Below are 27,981 nucleotides of genomic sequence, written 5' to 3' on the forward strand. Positions count from 1 at the left end.
CCTTAGTTTCCTCTCTATGAGACACCATTATATCTGAATGGCCAACTCATGAGGCAGGGTGACATTGTGACTTATGCTAAATACATCTTTTAGTCTTCATCCAGGGCTCGTGACTCACAGCTCCCAAATTCCTTGGAATTTTCTGAACAATAAGGGCAATGGGAACATGTTTTGTCATAATACTTGGTCTCCTGTCCTCAGTTCCTGAAATCATTTTCAGAGCCATAAAGGTGAAATGGGTGTCTTGTTATTCCTAACAAGCCTCTTTCAGTCACATCTAGGCTTTTATCAATGAGGTGATTTTCGGAAATTCCCTAAAGGTGGAAGGGAGGTGGGGGAGAGAGAGCTGATTGCCAGAGGAACCAACCTTGAATAGAGGGTGGAACTTTCAGTCCCACCCCTGATTTCTGGGGAGGTGAGAGGGGTTAGAGGTTAAATCAGTAGCCAATGGCCCATGATTTAATCAATCATGGCTACATAAGGAAGCCTCTAGAAAAACCCCAAAGGAGAGGGCTTGCAGAGTACCCAGGCTGGGGAACTAGGATGCTTCCATGTGCCCCCATGGCGGGCCCCAAGCTCCACAAAGACACAAGCACCTTCATTCAGAACCTCACTTTATGTATCTCTTCATCTGGCCATTGATTCATATCCTTTGTAATAAATTAGTAATCTAGTGAGTAAATCAGTTTTCTGAGTTCTGTAAGCTCCTCTAGCAAGTTAATCAAACCTGAAGAGGAGGTCATGGGAACCTCTGATCTACAGCCAGCCAGTCAGAAGCACAGGGAACACCTTGGACTTGTGATTGGCATCTGAGGTGGAGGGCAGCCTTGTTGCACTGAGCCCTCAACCTGGGAAATGTAATGCTCTCCAAGGGTAGGTAGTGTCAGAACTGTGTGGAATTGCAGGATGTCAAGGAATTCCTTGGTGGATGGGAAGACCGGCACACACATTGGAATTGGTGACCAGAATTGGGACCAGAATTGGGGCCAGAATCATGAGGGGAATAATGATTCAATGAGAAAATACATGCAAAACGAACAGTAAATACATGTGTATGGAATTATTATCTAATACGGCAAAAAATGGGTAGGAGATGTTATCCAATCAACAGCAGAAACACAGCTTTGGGAATGCCATCTCCCCAAAAAGGACAGATTCTTCTATCTCCTCTACCTATCCTTGGCCCTTGCTTTCCCTCTCTTAATCCTGACACTCTTATTCTCCCATCAGCACCTACAACAGAACTCATGCTTGCCTGCTCCATCTCTCACTTCCCAACCATGACTCATTCTTCCAAAGGTTTCCCAAATGACCATCCCTGTGAAGAGCTCTTATCCCACCCCCCTCCCTAGGGGGGATCTAGGTGGGCATCTCTTCAGAGTCAGTGAGTACATGAGTATGCAGATGCGAATACAAAAATCCAGAAACTTTATCCTCCTTCTCCCTGGTTTATCACAATATATTGAAACCCTATTAGACTAGGAACTGGGCAGAATGGTTTCCTCACAGAAGGCAAACAGGTATCTGACCATTTTCTCACTGAACCCCAAAGTTTATGGCTCTGTGCTCCATGATTTTCCATCCATCATGCAACATGACTAAAATGGCGGGTGCTCCATGAGCCACTGGACACATGTTGGGGAGCTCTTTGGGATAATCTCATTTAGGGAAGGGGATTCAGAAAGCAGATTCAGGGAACATTTCACCATGAGAGCATGCCTCCTCCCCTATCTCCCAGGCTGTGGGGCACTCACTGTGGGAGCTGAGACACTGAGTGGTGTTTGACTTCCCTTCCCATCCCCTGCCACATCCCTACCCCAACAGCTCCCATACTTACAGATACATTTTCTCCCTGGAGAATGGGTAGGAGAGATTTTTCATCTTGTTGTTACTGTGCTCTGGAACTCTAGGTTTCAGGGGTGAGCTCAGCTTCTGCAGAAGCTCGTTGAACTTCTTCGCGATGCTGCCTTCTGATTTGATCTCATACATCTACAAAAGGCAAAGCCATAGGCCTAAAAAGGAGACCGCATCCAACCGAGAGAAGAATGACTACAACCACAGCTGCACGGGGCACCAAACCCCCAGCGAGGGACACTCTGGAAAGAGGAGGAGACTGGGAGAGACAAGTGGAGCCCTCCCTTCCCTGCTGCTTTCACAAAGGTGTGGGCTCTCGACCCTGTCTCGGTCATCTCTGCAGATGGAGTAACCAGTGCAGAGAAACCAGCGAGGAGGCCAAATTTGCTATATAACTTTGTTACATCATCTTAAGAGAAACAGAAGACCTACTATGTGACAGTTGCCATACTAAGTGCTCCACACAAATTAGCTCCAATACACACAGAAACCCAGCTCAGTAAATACTACTCTCATACTATAAGGAGGAAATTAAGGCTCAGAAAGGTGCAATGAGCCAACAAAGGTCACAGATAGTAACTGAGTGACAGCTTGGATTTAACTCATGTCAACCTAGTCAAAGTCTGTACTCTGCAACTACACCATGCCCCACATCACTTTCTTTGTGTGTTCCTCTTGGGAATTAGCTGATAAATGAGTCTCTTTTCAAAGTACTAAACCTCTAGAAAATACCTGCCTTGAGTAAGATACAGAGTTAGTATCAAGATAATTATTGATATATATATAGTACACATAGCTTTTTATAATGCATAGGGTGTTTTTGCATACATTACAGATCTTGTTCTTTTTAATTGATAGATGTAGTCCTCGAGACATGGAGGCTGCACTTACAGCAGAGCTGTGACAGATTGAAGTTGGCCACAAATTTCTTATACAAATTTTCCTTTCAAGAAGCACTATTCTGTTCCCACCCTCTTAAATCTGAGTGGGCTCTGTAGATGCTTAACCAGTACAGCAGAAGGGACACTCTGCTGGTTGCATCCTCTAGAAGACAGGCAGCTTCTGTTTGGTTTGCCTTTGTCTCAAAGTCCGGAGCCACCAGGAAGAAGTCCATGGGAAGGTAAGAGGGTTCGCTCAGAAAGACAAAGGACTTAAGCTGGACCCGGCCTTTCAGCTGCCTGGCCATGCATCAGCCATATGAAGGAAGTCTTCTTGGACCTTCCTGTCCAGGTCAACCCCCAGCTAAATTCCACCAAGGGACACAACTCAATACCACATGAGTGGAAGAATCATCCAGCCCAGCTCTGCTCAAGTTCCTAACCATAAACTCATAAGAAAGGAAAAAGTGACTATGTTTTCAGCTACTACGTTTGAGCCCATTTGTCACGTTGTGCTAGAAAACCAGAACAAGGGCCAACATCCAGATCTTCTAACTTGAAAGCTGATTTTCTTCTCTATCATGACATCCATCCAGTGGCTTAAATCTAGAGAGGCAGTAAAACAGGTATGAAATACAAGGTAGACAGGGTTAAATGCCGCAAAAGCCACACAAAGTATTCGAGGGTTCAAAGAAAGGAGACAGCACATCCAATTGAGGAATCAGAAACATGTTTCATTGGGGAATAGCATTTTTGTTGAGCTTTCACAGAAAGGTAACTTTCTCTTGCTATCATTTTGTTCTTTAATAAAATAATAAATTAGGGGGAGGGGAAGAACGTCCCCAATCTAACAACTGAAATAGAACCATGGTTTATTTATTTCTTCTAACAAGTTTTTTGATGCATTTTGATTTTATTTCAATTACAAAATTAACACAGTTCTAGTAAACAAGCAAACCCAAACCATAAAAGTACATTAACTGTATGTGAACAGTTCAATTTCATTTCCAGCCGAATCCCACCATCCTTTCCAGAGGAAATCTCTATTAACAATTTGGAGTACGTTTCATCCTAACTTTTTCCACACACATTCCTTTCTAAATCCAACTATGATCCTGTTTCATGTATGGTTCCACAATTTGCCTGTTTCATTTAGCAATATATCACAGATATATTACCTTTCCAGGTCAGTTCACATAGAACTACCTTAATGAATGTGTAATATTACACAGCAGACATGAATCCTAATTTGTTTAGTCATTCCCCTATTGATGGGCATTTGTTTCATTTTCTACACATGCTTTATCTTGTTTGATCACACTTCTATTAACATTACCTTATGAATAGTTTGAATGAATAAGGCTTGAACAGATGCAGGCAAAGACATTCTAGACAAACAAGAAAGTAGAAAAGTTCAAGCTGGATTGAAGAAGGGTTACATGGCCTGATTTCTTTGGAGTACCCAGACAGTGTAAACCAGGTAATAACTGGAGTATCTGAATCCCCTGGCAAAGCCTGTGTTCTTGACTATTCTACTCTACTGCTTTGTTTGCTAAAATGTGAGTTATCATGGGGGGAAAAAACAGTGTGCCACTTATAATCATGCCTCCATTGTCATTAAGTTCTTAAGCATCCTGCCAAGTCTCTCCGCACACACTGGTCACTGCAATGCAAAGAGCTCATCCCTCAGGAATCTTTGAGCCTGGAGGGACGGGGACAGAGCAATGGCCCCCTCATGCAGTCCCAGAACACATCTCACAGGTCATTTGGGGCAGGTGCTGACCAGGTACGTGTCCTGCACAGAGATTGCAATGTGCTAATCATACCCATCACCATGTGTCTTTCAATGGCATGTGCATGGAAATTAAAGTTTCCAAACAGGAGGGAAGCTGATGGACTCTGTCTTCCAGATGCCTTGGAATGACAGGCTCAGACCCACCAGGGTATTTCTTCTTTGTCCACTTCTCTCCATTACTACCTTCCCAGACTCTCCTAGTCTGAGAAGCCTTCAACCTCCCTATGAAAAAGCCTTCAATGGTTATATTGCTCTAATGATAAAGAACAAAGTTCTTAACACAGCCCATGGGACCCCACAGGAGTCCCCATAGTCCCCTGCTCACTGCACCCAACTGCTGGCCCTCTTGCAGTTTTCCCAACATTCTGAGCCCTCGACACTCTGCATCTACTCCCTGCCCCCCACCGCCAACTCTGTTCACACTTGATGCCTCCCTTAATCGTCACTTCCTAAAGAAAGTCCTTCCTGGCTTCCAGACAAGGTCAAGTCATACCTTCACAGTATTTCATGGGCCCAAATTCCTCTCCTTCATAGCACTTACTGCAGTTGTAATTTTACATTCACTTGAATGATTATTTGATTAATGTCCGGCTGCCTTACCAAACCATGATCTCCATGAAGGCAGGATACCATCCAAACTGTTTCCTGTCTTTGAATGAATGAATGAATGAATGAATGAATGAATGATAAATTTTGGGGGAAACCAGCATTGATGATGGCAGTTGCTGCCACTGGAGGAGCCCAGGCTGGGGACGGAACAGCCACAAGGTAACAGGCCTGGTAGAAATAAATGGGATTGGAGAGTCAAGCTAAAATACTAAAGACTCTGGCTGGCTGAACAGCTTCCCTCCCTGTCCCCACCAACTGCAAAGGCACTTGGGAGCCCAGCCTCAGCAGAGGCCAGGAATGCCCGTATTCAACAGGTACAGATTAATAACCCAGCAACTGTGTCAGGGCTTTGTTATGGCAGAAGGTTAGCTGAGAACCTCCACGTAGTTCTTCACCCTCACCCTGGCAGTGGGTCTGGTAGAGCTCACTTAGAGAAACGGGCTAAAAGGAGTAGACACCTATGGTATGTCTTCAGAGGGACCAGGCATGGGCCCAAGATACCTTTTGACTGTTTCTTGATGGGGGTACTCCAAATCACTGAAAGCAATATCATCCGCCTCCAGGAAAAATGTAAAACATGGAGGAGAGTCTCACCAGAAACATCAAAGTAACATCCACTCCACAGCACTGACCAAGACCCCACACGGTCATGTCCAGGCTGAAAGATCTGATCGACTTACATTGGAAAGAGATTTCCCAGACTTCAGGGACTCGTGGCGGATGGAGCCAGACATGTACTCACAATAAAACACAGGTGGGTGAACCCATGGCACAATGCCAGGGACACATAAGCTCACAGGACAAAGGACCCTGCTCCTGCCTGAGCATTGTACCTATTCCTGAAACTTCTTCCCTTCCTTTTCATCTGGACTACTCCTGCTTCTCCTTCACCACTAGGCTTAAGGATCAACTTGCCCAGAAAAACTTCCTTGGCTGCTCACTTCTCGTCATGCATCTTCAGTACCCTGTGAACAAATGCCTGCGTCATGAAGTTTATCATGTTCTTCTCTAATTCTTGGCTCACTTGCCTGTCTCCCTAACTGACTATATACTTCTGGAGAGCAGGGACCAAACCCTGTGTGCCTGGTCCACAGCAGGAACACAATAACATCTACTGAGTGAATGACCTGGGTCCTGGTCCTTGCTGACACCAAGGAGCTGTGTGACTTTAGGCAAATCACTCTCCCTCTCAGGTTCTTCACCTCTAAAGAGAGAACTAGGGAATACCCACTTCCCACTACAATGGAGTAAAATGGACCAGATTTACCCTATCAGAAACAACCAAGACACCGAGACGAAAACAAACAAACAAAAAAAACATGAAATAATGATTGCTGTGTTCTCCCAAAACTCATATTTTGAAATCCTTAGTGCCCAATATGATGATATTAGAAGGTGGGGCCTTTGGGAAGTGATTCAATCATGAGGGGGGAGCCCCTTCTGCCACGTGAGGACACAGTGAGAAGTACCAGCTAGGAACGAGGAAGAGGTCCTTCACCTGACCACAATGGCACCCTGGTCTAAGACTTCCAGCCTCCAGAACCCTGAGAAAGAATTCCACGCCCACTTTCTTGTTTATAAGCCACCCCGTCCATGATATTCCATTATAGCAGCCCCAATGGATAGAGACTGTGGTTTTCAAGATACTGGCTATCAAGCAACAAAGTTCCTAGGAGACAGGAAACAAGCAAGATGGCTCCTGGGATGGCTCCATCTCACTGCCTTGACAGAGGTTCTCAGCCAAGGGGCAGGAAAGGAAGACAAGTGGGGCCCATTGAACCCCTGAGCTGAGGAGACAGAACTGGAAGTCTGGGGAGGCCAAGGCAAATGGAGTTCACAGGACAGGGTAGCCCAGAGGAAAGAGCTTCACAAGGAGCTCCAGAGAGCTGCAGAAGGTCCCCTGTGACCATTTGACCACACAGGTGCGAGGGACCTAGCTGAGCCTGGAGAAAGAACCATCTAAAAGGACTGAAAATAGCACCTCTTCCCATCAGGCAGAATGGAAAATCTCATCATCCACAGGGCACTGGGAAGAGTACTCAGGTTGACTCGGTAGTGGGGGATCATTAGCCCTAGACCATGCACTGCTCCAGATCCACTTCAAAAATCATAAAAGAAAGAACTGGACTAAATGCCTTGGAAAGTCCTGTCCAACAGTGTACAGCTTTAAACATTTAATGAAAAAGAAACACTCGTGATGTTTCTATGTTTCAACATCATGGGCACCCCCTAGATGCAGGCACTGAGCTTGGTGGTTGATTTGCCAAGTGCTGAAGAAGCACAAAGCTGGTGATGACCCTTCCAAAACAGAATGCTTTGCAATGTGCCCAGCACTTCCGTAGGCACCACTTCATTGGGCCCCATGAACACTCTGCAAGTGTGCTTGCCAAGTAGCATTAGCATCGCTACCTTACAGACAGGAAAACAGACTCAGACGCAAGGAATTGCCAGAGTCGCTGGTGAAACCAGGCCTGAAACCCAGGTTTCCTGACTCTCCCCCTCCCCATCCAGGCTCTTTCCTTCAACCTTTGATCCGTGGAAGGGCCCCATGATCCCCCAAGAAGGAAGCAGGCTGGAGTTCCCTTTCGGTCCCACCAAACCCAATAAGCCAGGCTCTTTCTTCTCTTGTGTCCAGCAGGATCCAGGCAAGGCACACCGACCCTCTTTATTGTCATTAATATGCTCAGCAGCAGCCTCGTTATTACTGTTATTCTTGGACATCAGAGAATTATGAACATCCTCAGAAATGGCAAGACACATGTTGGCCAGCTGTTCCCCATTATGCCCTCCTTGGGTACATGATACGCCTTTCATGTGCTTAAAATCATAAATAATTTTTAAAGTATGTTGCTCTTATTTTTTATTCCAGGGCTCAAATGTGGTTCTCATAAAAGCTCACTTTGGCCTCATTGTCATAGTCTAAGAGGTTTACCGAGATCCCTTCTTTTCTTACTTCTTTCTCCCCCCACTTGTCTCCCTCTGCCTCTCCCCTCCAGAGGGGCACAGCACTGTGGTCTCAGGACTGATTTGTTTCCTTCCTGCGTTGGAATCATGTTTCCTCCTGGGATGCAAGGAACCAAGGCTATGGTGATGTCTATCATGAACAGATACATAATACTATCCCCATTCTACAGATAAAGAAACCAAGGCACAGAAAGTTTTACTAACATGCCCAGTACCATACAAACATGAAGAGGTCCAATGACCCCAGAGATCAAGGAGAAGGTACAACAATAAGAGCTATAAATGATATAATCTTGATCATCTGTGAGTCACTCACCTGTAGTGACCTAAGAAGGCCTCTCCTTACAACTCATAGGAAAAGTCAGTGGGAAGAGCACAAACCAGGCATCAAGATGGACAGTGAGCCCAGCTGTGAGCATGTGTGTCTGCTTATATCCCATGACCCCAAAAGTCTGCCTCTTTTCATCTATTTATGCTTTCCTCTGCTCCTCCTAGTCACTAGATAATTGAAGGTCAACTGTTACAACTGATGACATCTCACTCGCCTTAAGGCTAGGGCTTGAAGATCAGCATCACACCCACTTCCTGACCTTTAATGTCAAAAGGCTCGGGCACACTGAGAAGTCAGTGTGGAGCATGGCACCACAAGCCACTAGCCGACAAGGGCAGAAGGCTCTGGACTAAAGAAGTTATGAGAAAGGGAAGCTATAGATGCAGCAGAATTTGCCCCCGTGTTCTTATCCCGCGTGCCGGTGCCTGAGAGGGCAGAGGGAGGGATACACACGCACACGTACACACGCATGCGTGCACACTCTGTACCAGATTCAAGGACTCCCACACATAAGCATTTACCTGTGTGTGTGAGTGTTAAGCTATTCACCAAAATGCCAACAGCACCAGAATCCCCAAGACCAGCCGCATCCTAGATCCCACAGGGAGACTCTGTGTGACACCAACAACAGAAGCTGACCAGTCTCTTCATCCCTACCTATGCTTACGGGTAAATTTCCTGTCTGAAGCAATACTGAGCCTGGAAAGTGATACTACAAAATGCACATTCTCCTTTGTCTAGCTCTATATTCATTTATGGTTTTTAATTCCGTTTTGGTATGTACTCTACACATGAATGAATGTTTGCTGACTTTAAAAATATGGGATAAAATCCAAACTACTTACATGGCTGACAAATCCCCTATAAGCTGCTCCTCCTGCCTCCCACTATATGCATAATGGCCTCCTCTCAGTTCCCCACACAGGCTGGGGTTTCCTTACCTTGGGGCTGGATGACCTGTCCTTCCCTCTCCTGGGAAGGTTCTCACCTGTCCTCCCCACCTGCCAAACCCCAACCTGGCCCTCAAGTCTAAGCTCAAATGGCTCTTTCCCTCACCCTCCCTCCACCACCCCCCCCCCCACCTAAATTAGTTTCCTCTGGTTGTCTCTGTCCACCCCGCTCTTTTTCTTCTGTGGGTGCCTCCCAGCTCATACAGCTCTCTAACTTCTGAGTCTTCACCATGCCGAAGCCAATGGAGCCAAGACCAGTGTGGTCACCACTGAATCACCTGCCCTCAGCAGAGTATAGTGATACTCAATAGGTATCCATTGGATGGATGGATGGATGGATGGATGGATGGATGGACAGACAGACGGACAGACGGACAGATGGGTGGATGCATGGGTGAGTGGGTGCGTGGATGGGTGGGTAGATGAAAAATGGGCTTCCAAAAGGCTAGGACCCCCTATATACAACCTAGCCCCATTCCAGCTACAGTTAGACTTTTCCCAAATGTTTTTTGGCAACTGAAGGGGCAACTGAAAACCCAGAGCAGGAATGGATAATATGGTACATGTGCTGCCAGCCCCACCCATGTAGACAGCCCTTTGGGATGACAGGAATCCTTCTTAGTGCCCTCAAATGGGCCTCAGAGCCCACTCAGCATCAGTCTGTATCCAGTTGCCACCACAGATTAGGTCTGGTATGTATGACCCATTCTTTCATTCATTAACACATATTGGTTTCATGCCTGCTCTATTCCAACACATATTGGTTTCATGCCTGCTCTATCCATGCCCGTTCTAGGTGCTACCTGTATCACAAAGCCAAATCCTTGCCCTCATGGAGCTTCCAGTGTAGTGTGGACACAGATAATCAAACAAGAACACAACTACATGACTCAGGAGCCGGTGGTACTGTTAGGAAGGAAAAACAAGAGAAGGGCATAGAGAGTTGCCGGGAGCATGCCTCACGGAGGGTGGACAGGGAGGACTGCCCGAGGAGGGGACATATGAACAGAAATCCCAGTGAAGTGAGGGAGTGAATTCTGTGGGTAGATAGAGGTCTTCCAGGCAGAGGGAAGAGCAATCAGAGAGTCCTTGAGATAGAAAAAGGCTTGGCATTCTGGAGGAAGAACAAGGCCAGTGAGGCTGGAGCAGAGCCAGCAAGTAGGAAGATGTAGGAAATAAATTTCTGTATCAGAGGCGGCAGATGTGGCATCCATTCAGAGTCCCTGACATAGACATTATCATTCCTGGCCCCTCTCTGATCAATGGCGCTTTAATGCCTACTGCAGGAACCACAAAACACCCTCAGGTTGGACCCTGCCCCAGCCATGGCACACAGCCACTCTGCCTTTATACTCAAGTGTACATCCTTGGGCTTTTGTTGGCTCAGTGCTGGTAAATGTTTACCAACTAGTGGAGAGGCTGTTGATTTATAACATTTGTGGATTTCTATGGTATAAACAGCGCCCACCATGGCCATTTTCAAGCTACCAGTAGTTTAACCACTACCTTGCAAAATTCCTGAAAAAGTAACAATCAGATCTCGACAGGTGTTATGAGCCAACATGTCACTTACTCCAGTTCTTACTGGGTAAGAAGAGCTCTGCCCATGAGCCCCAGGTGCCAGAAGCTGACTGCCTCTGCCTGCTTCTCCACCTCTCCCCTTCTGCTCACTCTTTCCCATACACCCTCAGGAGCAGCCATGGCCAAGCTGGAAGAGCACCCACATATCCCAGTTACTCAGGACAGTCCTGGCATAATCACTGGGAGCTATTCCACCCTCAAAGAGCCCCACTTTGGGTGATAAATTCAATGGTCAACCTATCCACTGCCCTCCAGCACCAGGTCCCAGCCAACCCCAGTATGGCACATGTTACCCCAGTTCAGAGAGACATGACTCTAGGCTTTAACAAAAGAAAGCCACCACTTCTATTTCCATTTTTTTTTTAACATTTATTTATTTTTGAGACAGAGAGAGAGCATGAACAGGGGAGAGTCAGAGAGAGAGGGAGACACAGAATCTAAAACAGGCTCCAGGCTCTGAGCTGTCAGCACAGAGCCCGATGCGGGGCTCGAATTCACGGACCGCGAGATCATGACCTGAGCCAAAGTCGGATGCTTAACCGACTGAGCCACCCAGGCGCCCCTATTTCCATTTTTTTAACCATGAGTCTTAAAATAACTTACTACAACAATTCAAAAACACTTCCCATAACATTTTCATATATTCTTCACCATTTTTGAGCCCTGAGTCAGACTTATCCACTAACAGACCAACACTAGGTCTGCCAGGTCCATATGGTCTCACCAGGCCCATATGCATGTCTAGAACATGGCCATATGCCATCTCAGGTTCCTCACTCAAACCACAGCACTTAGGTGGCATCAATTATTTTATTTATATTTTTGAAAATGAGAAGCATTACCTAAAACAAAAAGGAATAAAAAGCCAAAGGAATAAAAAGCTGCACTCTTTCCAGCCTATTTAAATACCAATCAAAGAGCATGCACCGAAAAGCCCATAAAGATATCAAATATAAACCCTACCCTTTCAGCTGTACCTCCATTAAAAACAAATGTCTGGGACCAGAAAATGGCAACATGGGACAAGGCCTCACCTACAGCCAACCCTATATAAACACCAACAGTTCTGGTTCATTTAAAAATTACTGCTGATAATAATAAAAAGAAATCTGCCCTGAAAGGCATCTTGAAGGCTGAGTAGACAGTGACCCTTCTCCCTGTGACCAGGAATCTACAAGTTCTCCATCCTCAGCAAAGCTCATTGGGTTTTTCCTGCTTTTTACTTTCTGGTCACCAGAGAGGATTCACTAAACTATCAAAATAGCCCCAAAGAGTAATTAGCTCACCACCTGATGAAGGATGGAGTTGGTCTGAATGAGGAGGGAAAAGAAATGTTCTGGAAGATCACATGAACTATACACAGCTGTGAGCTAAAAGTCCTGCTATTACATTGTAGATCACAGCTGCGAGAAGACCCTGGGGCTGGGGGAGCAAGGATAATCTGGCATCAATCAGCCAATCAATCTGGTATTTACTGAGCATCTATTATTTATGTAACACGAAACTAGAGTTTGCAGGGAATACACAGGAAACACAAACTATAGTTCTCAGAGGGGGAGTGGGGATGTGGCACCTTGGGAGACACAAGAGTAAGGCACCCTAAGAAATAAAGGAAAAACTAACAAATGAGAAAAATCCTGACTATAGGGTGACTAAGAATCCACTTAAGGAATAAAGGAGGGTCTATGAGGGAAGTGAGATTTGGGCTGGGATGCAAAGAATGTGTTTCTTTATTGTTTATTGTGTATTTAGAGAAGATGGGGAGATCATTCTAGGACCAGAGGCAAATATTTAAAGCATGTGAAAAGTTTCCAGGCCCTGGAAGAGAGAGTAAAGTACTCTCCTTTTGACAAGAGTCTAAATCAGGGAGCTCAATGTAGGCTCCACAGAGAGACATGGGCAAGAGAACTCAGAGAAAACCCAGTGACATTACCAGGCTCGAGAACAAAGGGCAGCCCCAGATACAGAGTAGGGATCCACATGCTAAGTGTACTACCTCATTCAGCACACAGCTTGAAGAAGTGACAGATGTGGGACAATTTTACTCTGAGATATTTGGACAAAATCAGAGTGTGAATGACCCCACAGGAGTCCCTCAGCTAACATCAACAATGGGGAAAGAATGAACAAATTCATTAACTGTCACTTGGCTGATGTGTGGACCCCAATATTTTAAAGCTATGACAGAGAAGTTAGGGTCCAACCTCCATACTTTACAGATGAGAAAGCTATCATCCAGGACTGCTAAGTAACTCACTGTTCCAGTCCCAGGCAATGACAAGAGAAAACTTCTGATGTGTTACCTGTCCCAGCCCAGAGGTATGTAATCTGAGATGGAGTTTCCCAGGGTATGTTCTGCAGATCACTGGTTCCCCAGGATTCCTAGGAACATACCTATGAATAACCTATGAGTGTTCAGAGGAAAAGAGTTAAAGTGGAACCTCTTAGACTAAGAGTCTTCTTAGAACTTTTAATTGGTCAGAAAAACTTAATAATTAGTGTTTCTAAAGTCTGTTAGACCATGAACTATTTTTATTTTTATTATTTTTTGATTTGAGAGACAGAGAACAAGTGAGAGGGGTAGGGAGAGAGAGAGAAAGTCTTAAGCAGGCTTCACACTCAGCACAGAGACTGACGCAAGGCTCAATCCCATGACCCTGGGATCATGACCTGAGCCAAAATCAAGAGTCAGATGCTCAACCAACTGAACCACCCAGGCACCCCAGACCATGATTTTTTTAAAAAAAAACAAAAGACCACTGGTTCTAGAGTATAGGCTCTGAGAAATGATGTTCTAGACCATGCTAGCCCAAGCTTCAATTTGGACGTTTCAGTAAAGTGAAGTAGGAGCACAGCTTTGCAGTCAGAAAGAAATGAGTCTAACCCCTTCATGCCAGGTGACCTTAGGGAAGCTTATTAACCTCTCTGAACCTGTTTCCTCATCTGTAAAATGGAGCTAAAGCTAGTCTTACCACATATTGTTGTGAGGATAAAAACAAAAAGCATGTAATGCTCTTATCAAAGAACACAGCGCATAAGAAGCATTAGCTACATTTAAAACTCAATTTAATTATTTATCAACTTATATCTCTGGTTATAAGTTCTTTTATTTTCAGATATTTTGAGTGATATCATTGATAGTGGTTTGACTACCTTTCTCCTCAAAGCCAACCATAAGAATTATGAAATATGGGCAACCTTTAAAACACGCTAACAGACTTTATCCTTATTTACCCCTTATCAAGGCAGAAAGAAGCTTTCACCTAATCAAACCAACAATTATCTTTGGGATCAGAAGTATAAGTGGGGAAATAATTGCTGAATTGAAAAGCAGCTCTTAGCCACACTGGGTCTCCTTCCACTATGTGTGCTAAGATGAGCCCCTTCCAGTCTCTTCGGATTTCATTAAAGCAAAAGCAGAACGTGAAACAGACACAGACATGGTGAGGTCATGAAGGAGGATGCTTGCACAAAGGCTCCTCCAGAGGAGTCCACAGCCCAGCATCAAGGAATGAACAAGGCTACTTCAAGCAACCTTAGAAAATGCCAAAAGGATTCCTGGGATACAGAGCAAACCCACAAGCCTACCTGAGACCCAGGTCTTGGATCATTGGCTTGTTGCTTCCTGCCCAGAGGAAGAGTATACTCATTCCCCAGGGCTTTCATAACAAACTACCACAAAGTGGGTGGCCTGAAACAGCAGAAATGTATGCTCTCACAGATGTGAAAGCCACAAGTCTGGAATTGGGCTGCCAACAGGCCTCCACCCCCTCTGAAGGCTCTAAGGGGAAAACCTTCCTTAGGATCTGAGGGCCCCAAGCATTCACCTTGGCTTGGAGCTGCATTCCTCCATTCACAGCCTTTGTCTTCACCTGGTCTTCTTCCCTGTGTGTCTGTGGATCTCAATTATCTTTCAGCCAATAATTGGATTTGGGCCCACCCAACATCCAGGATGATCTTATCTTGAGATCCTTACCTAATTCTATCTGCAAAGACTCTTTTTCCAAATAAGATCGCATTCATAAGTTCCACAGTTAGGGCTTGGATACCTATTTTTGGACACACTATTCATACCACTACAAAAAAAGGATTATGGACCTTAAAAAAAGCACAAGCACTTGTGATGGCTAATTGTATGTGTCAACTTGACTGGCCACGGGGTGCCCAGATATTCGGCCAGCATTATTCTGAGTGTGTTTGGAGGATGGTTTTTGGATGAGATTAACAATTTGAATGGATACACTGAGTAAAGCAGTTTGCCCCCCTAATGTGGTGGCCCTCCATCCAATCAGTTGAAGGCCTCAATAGAACACAAAGGTTGACTAAGAGGGAACTTCTCCTGCCTGCTTGTTTGAGCTGGGACATTGATTTTTTTTTTTTTTTTCCTGCCCTCAGACTGGAACTGAAATGGGCTCTTGTTGGGTCTCCAACCTGATGGGCATTTGGACTGGAACTTATACCATTAGCTCTCTTGGGTACCATAATCAGCTTACCATAATCACTTGGAACAATTCCTCATAATAAATATAACACACACACACACACACACACACACACACACACACACACACACACACGTCTTATTGGTTCTATTTCTCTGGAGGAACCTGATTAATATAAGCCTCACCTCTAGATAATTAAGAAGCAAGAAGTGCTGTGGTCCTGACTGGGCAGAGTACCTGAAGCTGGCTGGACACCATAAGCCAGAGGGAGAGTCTTCCCGTGGAGCTTTTGCAAAACCACAGTTACCAAATCAGAATCTCTAGAGAGGCAGTAGCAGGTATCCGAGAACAACTTCTAATAATTTATAAGGCTTAATGGAATTAATATCTTCCTCTAAGGGGCCATTGAGGCTAACCAAAATGCCAAGTTTCTTTGCTTTTAAGATGAAATTCTAATAGTTCAGTGTGGTAACACCAATTTCTTAATGGCATTTATATATTTTTTCAGTTAATGAAAATCAAATGATGAACTATTCTTTAATAAATGCAATTTGGTAGATAAAAGAGATCTCAAACCAAGGATTCCATGGAGAGACTTAAAAGATGAATGCTATTTCTGCCCTTTTCTCTTTGGATCATTGACTCACCAGAAATTTCCACACATTACTTTGTACTACAATCCACCTTGCACTGCAGTTTAACATGGCAACGTCAGCTTTTATCCAAAAGCAGTTAAAAGATTCCTATGCAAAGAACATTCCAGCACTTTATATGAACTCATTACTAAAAATACGTCCCTTATATTGTTTCTGTCCTTTACATTGCAATTATACTTTAACCACAGGAAAAAGTTTGGGTCCTCTGACAAAACAGATGCTCATCTCCATGGATTACATGAACCACAGTCCTTCCTTCCTTGGCTACCAGGAAGCTCAAAGGGAAATCTGTCACACTTGCATTAATCACTCTTATTTTTTTCATTTCTACTGTCATCATTTCCCCTGCACTTCCTTACTGTCCCCCAATCACAGGGTTCTTTTCTATTTACCCTTTGTTAAAAAATGATCCCTTTGTATTTATGATTTTGCTTGTAACCCATCACAAATCCTGTTTTGCAAAATAGGGTAAGATATGAATCAACCCCAGGTTCAGGGGGGCAGAGCCAATAGTGAAACTCAAGTCTCCTTTTGCCACATCTGCTGTCTATCCCTGGAAATGGGCGCCTTCAAGACCTCCCTCCTGCACTGCGGGGCTGAGCAGTCTTCCTGCTGACTCTCCCAGGGACTGCACCACAGGTCTCACACATGCAACCATTATGTTTAGGGACACCCCAAGGAGCCATGCTCTAGGAAACAGAAATCCCCCAGCACACAGTGCAAAGGCCATCTGTTCCCGCCTCTCCCCAGACTCTATGTCTGGGCTTCTGGCTGCCGTCACAGGTTTAAGGAACTAGGTCCAGTTTCCCCCAACGCTGCAGATGCTGGCTGTGAAGGGAAACAGCAGGAAAGAGTCGGCCGATTCATTGCCGACTGTGCCGCCCTATTCACATCACGTGTGAACAACAACGACAACAGTAAAAGTACCCGCTATCATGTGTTGTGTGTGCCTCTATGCTAGACATCCGATATCATCACCACTCCTTTCAACAACCTGCCACAACATTTATTACTCCTGTTTTGGAGATGAGGCTTGCTCTAAGCCTGCTTTCCTAAAAAGATACAACTTGCTGGAAGTTAACAGCATCTCCTTGCCTGCGAAGGACTCATAAGCTAAAGTCCTCATAGACTTCAGGGAACAGCAAAAGTAGCCCCTGCAATATCAGTCTCTCTACTCAAAAACAGCTACATAAATTTTGACAGACTGGACAAAAGTGATTTTCACCCATCCCAGGCATATCACTTCTTCCAAATTTGGTGGATTCTGACTAGATTAATATGACCTCATGGACAAGAATGGACTCTGTTAACTCCCCCTTGTCTGTTTCCACCCTTGTCTCTGTTGCAGGAAGCACTTGGAGAGTCAGTGAACGTAAGGGGTAAAAGAGGGGGGAATGTTCGTTTATATGGACAAAAGGCGAATGAGGGAGAAACATAAATGTTGAGCGCAATCTAGAAGGCCCATTTTGGTAATGAGTAGAGGTGAGAAAGGCACCCATTTCAAACCTTCCCAGGCTGCCCCGGGGCCAAAGGCCAGGCCTCCCCACCCCCTTCCTGTGCACGGAGGTTGAGTGTCCCTCACAAAATGCTGGCTCTTCTGTTGTTGTTCTTGGAAAACAAATGTTTCCTTCCAAGATCCCCCTCCTGGTTAATATCTGTGTTCAGGACTCTGAGTCCCTAGACGCGTTACTATGGATTTGTCCAGGTTTAGAGATCTTGATTTCGCGATTTCCTCCCCATCTTCCTGGTCTCTCCAGACCCTGCTGAGTTATGATACAAACCTCCACCGGCCCGGAGGATGCTCAACTGATCCCACACTGTGCCTCAGCCTTCCTCCACGTTCCCCCCACCACCAGGATGTGGCTCTCTGCAAACGTAGTTTATTCTCATCGTAGTCACTTCCCAAACCCACTAAAACAGGAGGAAAACGCCAGTGGCCCCCATACTAACCTTGCACAGATTTCCCTGCCTCATCCTCCCTGTCCATGCCTCTGGGTATAGCCCCCACCTCCACCCCTGTGATCAGGTTCTGTCAGACTGATTTTGAAAAACATGCATCCTACCCTGCCTACCAAGTTATACCTCCTCTCCTGCTTATGACATCCCCTGTGAGGTCAGCCACTGCATCCTATGACTACAAAGAAGATCAGGGCCATGTGGCTGGACCCACAGAAGGATGACACACAGTCCACCTGTGTCAAGTATGGGACCCAGAAACTTTGGGGAGAAGTTCCTTCTGTTATATCTGCAGCCTTCCAGGAGCCACCACCTGGCTTTGCTCTCCCCAGATTCCTTGCCCCATCGTATTTACATATAGATCTGTGCTGTGCTAATGAGTTGCCATTTGAGATAGTGTTTTACTCATGCTTTGATGTCTGCGTATGTTTATTCCTGATGAGCCCTTTGTAAACTCTCTGAGAGCATGGATTATTTCTGTGCCCTTCAGTGTCTCTCCAAAGACCCCCTACAGTGGGTCTTCCATCAGTGTTGGCTGCAGTGAAGCTGGCTGGGTCGGGGAAGGGCTAGGAATCGAGAATGCACATAAAAATATTTGAGCACACAGACACAATGATAAACTCCTACACTTCCATAGCACCAGTTAGGATTTAGAGTCTTACAACACCCTTTTAAGAAAAAATAGGGCATGTACTATTATAGCCTGTATCATAGATGAGGAAACTGGGGCTCTGGAAGACGAAGTGACATCCCCAAATCACACTGCAAATAAACACGGAACCAAGGCTAGAAGTCTGGTCTTCTAGACCCTACCACAGTGTCTACCACCCTCAGCCTCTAAAAGGAAAAGGAAGGGGGTGGGGACAGCCTGACTGTGCATCATCAATGAATGGATACAGAAGATGTAGTATGTGTACACAGTGGAATCTTACTCAGCCATGAGAAAAAAAGAATTCCTGCCATTTGCAACATAGATGAACCTTGAGCACACCATGCTAAGTGCAATGAAAGCAGAGGAAAAAAAAACTGTACTATGTAATATCACTTATATGTGGAATCTAAGAAGCCAAACCTATAAAAACAGAGAGTAAAATGGTGGTTGCCAGGGAATGGGGTGGGGGGATAAAACAGCTGCTGTTTAAAGGGTACAAACCAGTAACAAGTAGTAAATAAGCCATAGAGATTTAAGGCACAGTAGAGTGAATATAGACAACAACGTTGTACTACAACCAGAGACTAGAACTTAATTATTCCAACCGCCAAAAAGAAAGAATAATTATGTAACAGTGATACAGGTGCTAATTACCTCTACAATGGCAATCATATTACAGTATATAAATGTGTCCAATTTACATGTTGTATGCCTTATATTTACACAAGGTTATGTCAAATATATTTGATTTCTTTTAAAATGCAAAAAAAAAAAAAAAAAAAAAAAAAGACAAAGAAGGAGGGAAACTCAGAGATGGCTGCACTGTAATATGTCCTTGCCCTAATCATTCCAACTACAAATTCAAGTGCAGGTACTACCCAAACTATAGATGGTAGTTCCAACAGGCTAAGCGTATGGGGACACATGACTCTACAGGAAAATAGGTCATTTAAGCAGATCTATGCTCTCAAAGGTATGAGCCTATGCAAGGACAAGCAGAGACCAGGGGCAGGCATTACTTGGGGGCTGAGTCTGGGAATGAGGAGGAGAGGAAGGTGGTAGAGAAACGAGAGGTATGGTAGGATGTCCCAAGAACAGAGAGGGAGGCAAGGAAAAGGCACCAGGAGAGAGAGGTACAAGGGAGAGGGAAGAAGGATGGCAAGGAGAGCAAAGAAGAGACGAAAAGGGGAAAGAAGAAGGATACACACTTCTTCTGTGTCTCTGGCTTCCCTGCTATTAGGAGCATCCTGGGAGATAGAAGCCATAGCATGGGCTTTGGAATTTTGCTCACCTTCTTTCCAAGGATCAGCCAGCAGAGAGAAAGTTAGAAGCCAGAAGAAAGAGAAGTGAAACGGTTAGCCAGGTTGTGACACCACCAGAGGGAAGCAGAAGCCTCCATCCAAGACTGATACTTGAGGCATGTTGCCAGCAAACCAGGAAATCCTCTAATCATCTATGGAGGAGGAGTGGAGGTCCACAATAAAGATGGCGCCTGCGTTCGAGGACAATTGGATTAGGAGCAAGAGGTCCAAAACTAGGAGACAATGCAGCAGTGCAAATGAAGGGACAAAGGCCCTGGTATGGTCCTTGTGAAAACAAGACACTCAGGCAGGTGACCCCAAAACATTTACTTCTTTTGGCAGAATATCTGTAGCTGATATTCACGTCTGTTTGTTCATTGTTTGTCATGTGTCCACCTGCCACGAAGGTATCATCTGTCTTAATAAACCTATAAAAACAGAACCCACAGACTTTACCCTCTTGAGTAGGGGATTCATGAGGGTAGCAAACATGTTGGTATTTGGTGAGTGAATTTTGATGGGGACGGTCGATCTATTGGTAGGGAAGACGGTATAAGCATAGACAATGACGTTGATCAAAATGGTGCTGCTGACTCTGAGGATAGTGATGAGAGTGAAGACGGTGATAAGGCAGGTGGTAACAGTGGCAGTGCAGAAAGCAACAGACATGGAGTTCTGTTCCTGATGGGGGTAGAAATTCTGGTGATGGTGGTCAGAATGAGGAAAATGATCTCTGCAAAGTTAGGTCACCACTTATGAAATACTTTTATGTGTGTGTGTGTGTGTGTGTGTGTGTGTGTGTGTGTGTGTGTGTGAGAGAGAGAGAGAGAGAGAAAGAGAGAGAGAGAGAGAGAGAGACAGGGAGACAGAGACAAAGAAACCGAGAAAGAGAAAGAGAGATATCATCTATAAATCACTCATTAGACTAGAGTAGCATGTGCCCCAGAACCCTTCCTAGAGAAACATCACAAGTGGCCAAAGTCAACAGCCACCGTTTTCTCCTAAAATGCCTAACAACAACAACAAAAAAAAGAATAGTAAATCTGTGGACACTTTTCCTTTCTCTTTGGAAATGTTCACTGGATTTTGTTATACATGGAGACGCTCACCTAGGAATTCCCTGGGGGAATTTTGAAATTATACATAAACTATACTAACTGAAAGGAACCTCAAAACTCATCTGAACTGTGTGGTTCTCAACCCAAATATACATCAGAACCTCCTGAGGATTTTTTTCTTCACAATATTGGTGCCAAAACCTCATTCCATACCAACCACCTGAATCAACATCCCAGAGTTGGGAGGCTGGCATGATATTCCAAAAACATTCCTCAGATGGTTTTCTTTTAATCAACTCTCCTGATTAAGAACCTTCTATTTTACAGAGGAGACCAGCAAAAGCCACCACACAATACTTAGTGGTAGAGTCACAACCAGAATAGGGATCTTTGCAGCAAGTTCGGAGCTATTCTCCCTGCATGCTGTCTACCCAGTCCGCATGGCTTGCTGTCTGCTCTCATTGCTACATCTGGTCTTAAAAAAAAAAAAAAAAAAAAAAAAAATGCCTGGGAGTGTCAGGACCTCAAGAAGAGGGAGAGAGGAAGTATAACAGAGAAACCAAGAATCTGGACCAGAACAATGTCTGGCTTCCCATGAAGCACATCCCAGGGGGAGCTCCAAGGTGAAGGGACATCCCAAACCCGGCCCCTCTCTGCACCCCAACTTGCTTTCCCACCCCACCCACATCACTGCCCCATACTTAGGGTCCCTGGGGAGGCAAGAGCAATTGCAACTCCACAAACCCTCATCCCCCAAACCCTGGCCTTGTTCCCACACTATTGCCAGCCAGCCCACCCTCCAGAGGCCCCCAAACCCAGAAGAAACATGCTCATACTTTCTTGGTGGGGACTTTGATCTTCAAGAACTCTGCCTCTCTGGCCAGCACCTGCCACGGGGCGTGTATCCGGACAAAGATGGATCCCTGGCTTTTACTCTGCAAGGTACAAAGGAAGAAGAAATGGAAACACTTAGAAGGACATAGCTTAAATTCCTGTTTCCCTAGCTCTCCCAAACTAGAAGCCCCGACCTGGCATTTCTTCAGTTTCTGGTGTTTGTTCTCTTTAACAAAACACCAGGGTCCTGTCCCCTCCTGCCCCTATCTAGTCACCAACTCTGTTCCAGAAGGGCCCTCATCAAAAACCACAGGGTAATGTTCCCAAAGTGTGGTCCCTGGAGGCTTGGTGGCTCCAGAAGAAAAGAAGAATTAAAACAAGTATGTTCCCAAGATTTGAAACATAAGCAATTACGATTTTTGCAAAAACCCTATTATAGTCTTCATAACAAGTACGGAGTTTACCTTTGCTAGCATTCAGTGAACAGCCTGCAACTCACCCCATTCACATATTTGTGCTCTATCATGCTGGGTCATAGCCTCAAATGACAAAAGTGGCTCACCTAAGCCCCAAAGTAAGGATACAAATAATAATGTAAACAGGGGTGCCTGGGTGGCTCAGTTGGTTAAGCGTCTGACTTCGGCTTAGGTCATGATCTCACAGTTCATGGGTTCAAGTCCCGTATCAGGCTCTGTGCTGACAGCTCAGAGCCTGGAGCCTGCTTCGGATTCTGTGTCTCCCTTTCTCTCTGCCCCTTCCCAGCTCGCTCTCTCTCTCTCTCTCTCTCAAAAATAAATAAACATTAAAAAAAATTTAACAATAATTATAATGTAAACAGTACAATGTAAAATGACATCATCAACATAAACCATGAACAGGGCTCCAGTGTGAATGTGGAATATGAATCTATGACTCAGGACAAGGAATTCCATGAGTATATAGACTTCACCCAAAAAATATAAAGGAAAGGAAATGCAGTGATGAGCATCTGAAATTTAGGTCATATTGATTTAGTAATCCATTTGGCCCTGGCCACAGTGTGTGTGATAAAAACTGGTCAGGGGGTCCCTGGGTGGCTCAGTTGGTTAAGCGTCCGACTTCGGCTCAGGTCATGATCTCACAGTTTGTGGGTTTGAGCCCCGCATCAGGCTCTATGCTGACAGTAAGAAGCCTGCTTGGGATTCTGTCTCTCCGTCTCCCTCTCCCTCCTTCTCTCTCTCTCTCTCTCTCTCTCTCTCTCTCTCGTTCTGCCCCTCCCCTGCTAGCTCTCTCTTTCTCTCTCTCAATAATAAATAATAAACATTAAAAAATTTTTGGTCAAATTATGATGTCAAGCCATCAGTTTCTCCCCATCTTCAAATAAAACCTCAAATTTTTTTCAAAACAAACACAAAAAGAAAACAACTACCTCTGACCTTAATTCAATTAGTTTTGTCACTAAAGAATGAAAGGAAACCAAAACAAGTCAGAAAAATGGGCAAAAGCCCCATTATTGGTGAGAAGCTTCTAAAACCACCTGCAGAGTTCATCACAAACGCGGTGTTCGCAGAGAAAGCAGAGCAAGCAGGCAGCACCATGCCTTCATTGGATGACTGTCGGAGATCACCTAAAACCCGTGCACCGTGGTGGGAAGATGCTGGTGTGCTGGCCAGCCTGCTACTGATGTCAGGGGGCAGCGTGGGAATCAGGTCCTAGTGAGTGTGCTCCACAGAGAGACGTGCTTGTAGCTTCTTGACCCCCCAGGCCCCCTGAGGCTTCTACTGAATTACGGTGTACTTTGTGAAGCAGGAAGCACGGAGACCAGTACTGAGAAGACACCAACTCTGCATGCGACAAAGGTATTCCCGCTCACGTAAAAGGTGTCCCCTTTGAAAATCATTCCCCAGCTTCATTCATAAAGACCAGCTGGTGTTCATCAATCCATTCTCTGGTCTTGGTTTTGTGCTGAAGATAACAGTGGAAGCCATTCACATCCAGCCTCTTACCATCGGCTTTTCCAGTGTGCTAGGCAGAGAAACAGGTAGCAAACCAGAAGACTGCTCTCCCCACTGAAGTATATGGACTACTGACGGTGCTCACAGGACAATGGAGAAGATAAAGAGACACTTTATGGTGTTCAGAATGCAAGTGAAGACTATCTCTATGATTCTGAACTGTGGGCGCACAATACATCCAGTAATTCACATACCCAGAACCTACTCCCCACTTCAGGGATGAAAGCTTATGATTTAAAAAAGGAGAAGAAGGAAGAAGAAATGAAGATTTTGTATGAAGACTGAACCACGGTATGAAAGTCTTGGAGGGTCCAGAGTTTGCAAACACCTGAAAATAAGAGCCATGGCCGTGATGCGTATATACTGAGTGCATATCATGTGCTAGCACAGAGCCAAACAGTCATGTGTTTTAGAACAAAGAAGATGTATGGCCACACCGTCAGGCAGGGACTATCACTGTCTCTCTTTTACAGTTGAGGAAATCAAGACAGGGAAAATTTAAATAATTTGTCCAAAGTTACACAGATAGTGTGACAAAAAGGTATTCGGATCAAAGCAGTCTATGCCCTACCTGATGACTTTCTTGGCCATGGAGGCAGACATAACACACTACTGGGCAAAGTGAACAGCCACCTCCAAGAGCTGTAGCAGAGCATAAAGACACACTTTTCAGACTAAAGTCAAATCAAAGGATGGATAAGGAGTATACAAGGCAGTCCTAAGATAAACACTCAACCTTCCGGCTTCCATGGATGACATAGTTCTGACCAAACACTGGCAGTGGCTTTCAGCAAGGAATCTCCTCAATTTCCATGTCTGTCTGTGGTTACACTATCCAGGAGTACTAGACAGAGTTATCAATCACTTGCTGCTACTTCGAACTGTAATTTAAGCTTTTCTAACTTAGTGAAAATGAAGGGTAAGAAAGGAAACCACCTGGGAAGCTGACCTGCACCCCCAGCTCTCCATCATGGCCCCAGAAAAGATGTTTGTGGTGAAAGGCAGTGAACAGTACCATCCTTCTTACTGAGATGAAATCATGACTATTATTGATTTTAAGACATGATGTTTTGTCTTTATTTTTAAATTGCGAAAAATGGTTTTTTTGGTTTTTGGTTTTTGGTTTTTTGTTTTTTGTTTTTTTAGAGAGAGAAAGAGAGAGCGCAAGCAAACAGAGGAAGCAGAGAGAGAGACTCCTAAGCAGACTCCACACTCAGCACAGGGCCCAATGTGGGGCTCGATCCCACAACCCTGGGATCATGACCTGAGCCAAAATCAAGAGTCGGACGCTCAACCTATTGAGCCACCCAGGCGCTCCTGTGATGAATGCTTTTTTTGAAAGTTTGCATAGAATTGGTAGCTCAAGTGTGCACTGAAGTGGCTACAGATGTTCAAAGTTTGAGGAAGGAATGAGAAAGCAAGGGTCAAATCTCATGACCTTGGTGGCAGACTGCTAGCTGTCCCCTGAAAGCCATTATCATCTCCTTCATCCACTTTAAAACTAAGTGTATAGCCATCCAGAATCAAGTCTGTATCTCCCCTGCAGTTAGATGTAACCATAATACTAATCATGAAGCAGCTGCCGGCCACCCTCTTCAAAGACAGTGTGCAGGTTCATCGTCCTCCCTACCCTTGACCTGCTGCCTGGAACATGGAGACAAGCATCTCAGACCTTGAGGTCAAAGTCAAGGCCAGAAACAGCAAAGTATCAAGAGAAAAGCCGAGTCCTAACCTCTCAGAGTGTTGTAACTTCCCTGGCTGTCCCGGGGATTTTTACGTGAGACATAAAACTGTTGAGCCCTTGTGATTTTAGAGGGTCTATTAATTGCAGCCCAACCTGTTTGCTCATTGCCTCCAGCAAAGCATACTTCATTCTCCTCAACTGGAACTTGTTTTAAATGAAGATAAAGGCTGGTATGCAATCATGTGGTGCTAACATCCAGTCATGACCCTTTCAACCCAGGCAATACTGTTACCCTCTCCTAAAAAAGAAAATCACACAGGGTGCCTGGGTGGCTAGGTCAGTTAAGGGTCCGACTTCGGCTCAGGTCATGATCTCATCATGGTTTGTGAGTTCAAGCCCCTCATCTGGCTCTGTGCTGATAGCTCAGAGCCTGGAGCCTGCTTCGGATTCTGTGTCTCCCTCTTTCTCTGCCCCTCCCCCACTCACACTCGGTCTCTCTCTCAAAAATAAATGTAAAGAAAAAAAATTTTTTAATTAAAAAAAGAAGAAGAAGAAAAGAAAATCATGGGAGCTGATGTGAAACATTAGCTCGTGTGACTGGCCATGTCTCCTGAAGAAAAACAAATACTTGAAAATCCCTGAGCAGAACCATCCCCAAATGCAGAAGCTCTCTTTACTAACCCAGGAATCTAAAATTGGAAATAAATATAGATTGAGCTTTAAATTAAAAAAATGGTTCCCTTCTTCTCCAGGCTCAATTGACTTCCATTCTTCCCCATATTTGAATTCTCTCAAGCACAGCAAGGGAGTGGAAAGAGCTTGGGCTTCAGATAAAAACAGATTAAGACTGGAATCCTGGATTTTATAGCTGGAGGACGTTGGACAAGGCACTGAACCAAAGGAGCCTCAGTTTCTTTATCTGAATAAGGATGAGAAATGTTGCAGGTCTGTTGTGAGGATTGAAGACAGTGTGTGAGGTCCCTGCCCCAGGGCCTGGCACACAGGCCATCTGAGATGTATCTATGGGCCATGACCATGGTGATTCCCTCCACCCAACTGAAATGACAGCTTTCTGACTGCAGGGACAGCATCTAATGCTTGTTTTGTGTTCCTCAAGCACTTCCCACAGGGCTGGACACATAGGAGATCCTCCCTGAATCTCTGCACTCAATAGAAAAACTCAGGGAAAACCAGTTCCTGTTCCATTAAAATTGTGACTAAGTAATCCTTGTTTACTGCCCTTGAACTTTTAAAATTATCTACAGGATTTTCAAAATGTCCCATGTGTCCTAAAGGAATTCACAGGTTGAAAATAGAGCACATCTCCAGACTTTGAGGACAATGTCGGAAAACATGACTCTCTGAAATCAACACAAAATTCAACATAAACAGTATATAAGAGCTTGCCTACCATGGCATATAACCCATCTCTGGAAGATATTTTATAAACATATCATCAATGCAACCAGAAGGACTCCCAAATCACATCAAGCAACCAAAATTCAAGTTCATGTAAAACAATCTACAACATGTAATTTGGTTCTGGTCATCAGACAAAGAAGAACCAGTGTCCAAAGACTTCTCTGAGCAAGCACAAGCACATCCATCTTGGGGACGCAACTATCCCAAAGGCAAGAAACGTGAAATATACAACAGAGCCATAAAATCTCTCCAGCTCAGCTGCAATGTCTTGTGCCACTCCTTTCACTATGGTTCTGTTTTCATAAAACCCTACAAATTCTGTCTGTCCAGCTCCCGGGTGAAGATGACTGCGTCTCCCTCTTTCTCTGGTCAAAGGAAATGAATAGTATATGTAGGGCTCAATACCATCCATACTTTCAGGCATCCACTGGGGGCTTTGGAAGGTAACCCCATGGATAAGGGGGCCTCCTGTACTCTTCAGTCATAACCTGACTTTTGGTTTTCTAGGTCTCTTTTAAGTTGTGCTGTCACTTGGTTTCCTAGACCTAGTCACCACTAACTACATTAATGGAGCACAGAGTTCACCAAGCAAAGCAGGTCCCCATCTCTAACCAGTGCCTTGCTTAATCGGTCAGTTTCCCACCCTCTCCCTCCTCCCTTCTTCTCTAAAGTTGCCTAGACAGCAGGCCCAATCAAATGCACCTTCTCTAAGGCACACAGTACCTCTGCCCTCTCCCTGGACTCCAGCCACATAGCCCTTCCCACTGTTCACCAACTGCTCCAGCCAGTGTCCCACTTCAGAACCTGCTTGTAAGCTATTTCCTCCTCTGCAAAGTCCTCCCCACCCTCAGACCTAGCCAACTCCTAACTGGTTCTCAGCTAAACATTCCTTCCTCCTGGGGCGCCTGGGTGGTGCAGTCGGTTAAGCGTCCGACTTCAGCCAGGTCACGATCTCGCGGTCCGTGAGTTCGAGCCCCGCGTCAGGCTCTGGGCTGATGGCTTGGAGCCTGGAGCCTGCTT

General features: G+C 45.0%; 1 protein-coding gene across 1 annotated transcript in view; it reads right to left on the reverse strand.

Moving 5' to 3' along the window:
- The window catches only part of ANO2 (anoctamin 2), a 340,487-nt gene that overhangs the window by 235,988 nt on the left and 76,518 nt on the right, over window positions 1-27,981 (reverse strand). The window contains exons 4-5 of the mRNA XM_060658635.3: window positions 21,864-21,962; window positions 1,838-1,989 (exon numbers count right to left, since the gene is read on the reverse strand). Coding sequence (XP_060514618.2) covers window positions 1,838-1,989; window positions 21,864-21,962 — 251 coding nt within the window. The remainder of the gene's footprint in view (window positions 1-1,837; window positions 1,990-21,863; window positions 21,963-27,981) is intronic.

Source organism: Panthera onca, chromosome B4 (assembly GCF_046562875.1).
Source record: "Panthera onca isolate mPanOnc1 chromosome B4, mPanOnc1 haplotype 2, whole genome shotgun sequence".
NCBI lineage: Eukaryota > Metazoa > Chordata > Mammalia > Carnivora > Felidae > Panthera > Panthera onca.